Source organism: Lycium barbarum, chromosome 10 (assembly GCF_019175385.1).
Source record: "Lycium barbarum isolate Lr01 chromosome 10, ASM1917538v2, whole genome shotgun sequence".
In the NCBI taxonomy this organism is placed as follows: domain Eukaryota; kingdom Viridiplantae; phylum Streptophyta; class Magnoliopsida; order Solanales; family Solanaceae; genus Lycium; species Lycium barbarum.
The window spans coordinates 23,532,504-23,534,524 of NC_083346.1; the positions used below are offsets into that span (position 1 = coordinate 23,532,504).

General features: G+C 32.3%; 1 protein-coding gene across 1 annotated transcript; it reads left to right on the forward strand.

The window, feature by feature from the left end:
* The first annotated feature begins 611 nt into the window (after positions 1 to 611).
* LOC132614068 (nuclear transcription factor Y subunit B-3-like) lies at positions 612 to 1,560 on the forward strand. Its single transcript, XM_060328428.1, has one exon. It carries the CDS (start codon positions 720 to 722, stop codon positions 1,302 to 1,304), a length of 585 nt encoding a protein of 194 aa, XP_060184411.1. The 5' UTR covers positions 612 to 719; the 3' UTR covers positions 1,305 to 1,560.
* Positions 1,561 to 2,021: the final 461 nt, after the last annotated feature.

Below are 2,021 nucleotides of genomic sequence, written 5' to 3' on the forward strand. Positions count from 1 at the left end.
AATAATTATATATTGGCTTAATATATACACAACTCCTTAAGCTTGTCAGTACATTTCATTTAAACACTCGAACTACGACTTGTTTCAGTTGAGCACCTGAACACAAGGTAAATTGATTCTATTAGACACTTTTGATTCAGATTTTGAAAAATCTTTTGCGCGTAATTTCAAGTCTCCGTTAGGTAGTTAAGTTAACCACAAATAAATATGTCATCTCCTTTAACTAGGCGCATCACTCTTAATTGGAACAAGCCTCAGCTTACTGAGGCTAATGCGTATAATTAAAGAAAGTGACATATTTTAAGTTAACTTATTTATGTAACGCGCAGTTGAAAACGCGCGATTTTTTTTTTCAAAAGTTGAACCAAACGTGTCCGATAATGAAAGCCTGATAAATATTTATATATCATATTTAAAAATTCACTCTCTACTAAATCTAATTCGTGTTGAGTAGACCTAGTGAAGGTAAATTCCACAACTTCTTACTCGATCCATCCCTTTGAAGATCAACTCATAATTTATATATATCCTTTTTCTGTCCCCATCAAACCGTCTGTCCACTCTTTTTCTATTGTTTCTTTTTCCTTCTAATGTTAGCTTAAAAAGCCCCCTCTCTCCCAATATTCCAAAGCAACATAAACTTCATCCTAAAAAGAAAAAAAATCCAAACATCTCCAACTTTCTTTCTTCTCTTCTTCATCATCACCATTATTATTATCATGACCGGAAAAAGAACCCAAAATAGCCCTGTGGGAAGCCCGTTATCAGGTAACGTGTCCGATAACTCCTCTAAAGAACTAGACAGGTTCCTCCCCATAGCTAATGTTAGTAGAATAATGAAAAGATCACTTCCAGCCAATGCGAAAATCTCCAAAGAAGCCAAAGAAACTGTCCAAGAATGTGTCTCTGAGTTCATCAGCTTCATCACGGGCGAAGCATCGGATAAATGCCAAAGAGAAAAGAGGAAGACCATCAATGGAGATGACCTTTTGTGGGCTATGACAACATTAGGGTTTGAGAATTATGTTGGACCCTTAAAGGGTTATCTCAATAAGTATAGAGAAACTGAAGGGGAAAAAAATATCATGGCTAGAAATGAAGAATCTTCTCATCATGAACCAACTAGTACTAATATTACTACTAGTTATAATAATATTGGTGATCATCATCATTTTACAAATTTCTCACTAGCAAGGCCTGAATTTATTCAGAGCTTCAATAGTGGGAACTTTTCACAGAGTTATGGAGACAATTATGGTGAAAATTTGACATCTGCAGCTAATCTTCATGGGGTTAAATGGTAGGCTTTTGGTTTTTGAGAAATTATTATTAAAAGATTGTGTTCTTGATTCTTAACATATTGCATACGCCCTTTTTTTTATGTTATCTTCCTTTTTCTTATTTTGTTAAGTTAGCACATTCTATTACTTTTGTAGTACGTGTTAAGTATTACTATAGTTTAATTAATAGGTTTGCTGATAATGTATCTTTCGGATGTAATGAATGAGCTGATTCATCAATTCCATATTATTTATAATATCTAGTCAAATAGTTGTTGGATGTAATTAAGCATCAATTAATGCTAACTTCTATTTTGAAAAAGTGTTTAAGTATTGACTGTGCATTGGTGTTTTCACAATATCAGATTAAGTTGACCTGTAACAACAGGTAATTCCTGATACTTATAAGCTTGAATTTTAAATAGTCATGACCTACTATTGCCAGTTAAATTAAATTGATGGCGTAAGAGTTTTAATTTTTACACTCTGGTTATAATTAACTTCTTAACTTGAATCCTTCGAGAAAACTTCACATAGAACGTGTAAGTATAATTAAGAGTTCCCTCTTTATTCTTCATTATCAATAAAATGAAATTAAGGAAATGACTAAGTATATGTTGAAGTTTGTATATCTAGACATTATTAATTGTAATTAGCTATTTTCTTGATTAGCATATATGCAAAAACTAATTATTAAGTCCCACCGTTTTACTGTAGAAAACAATAATACTAACTTTACCA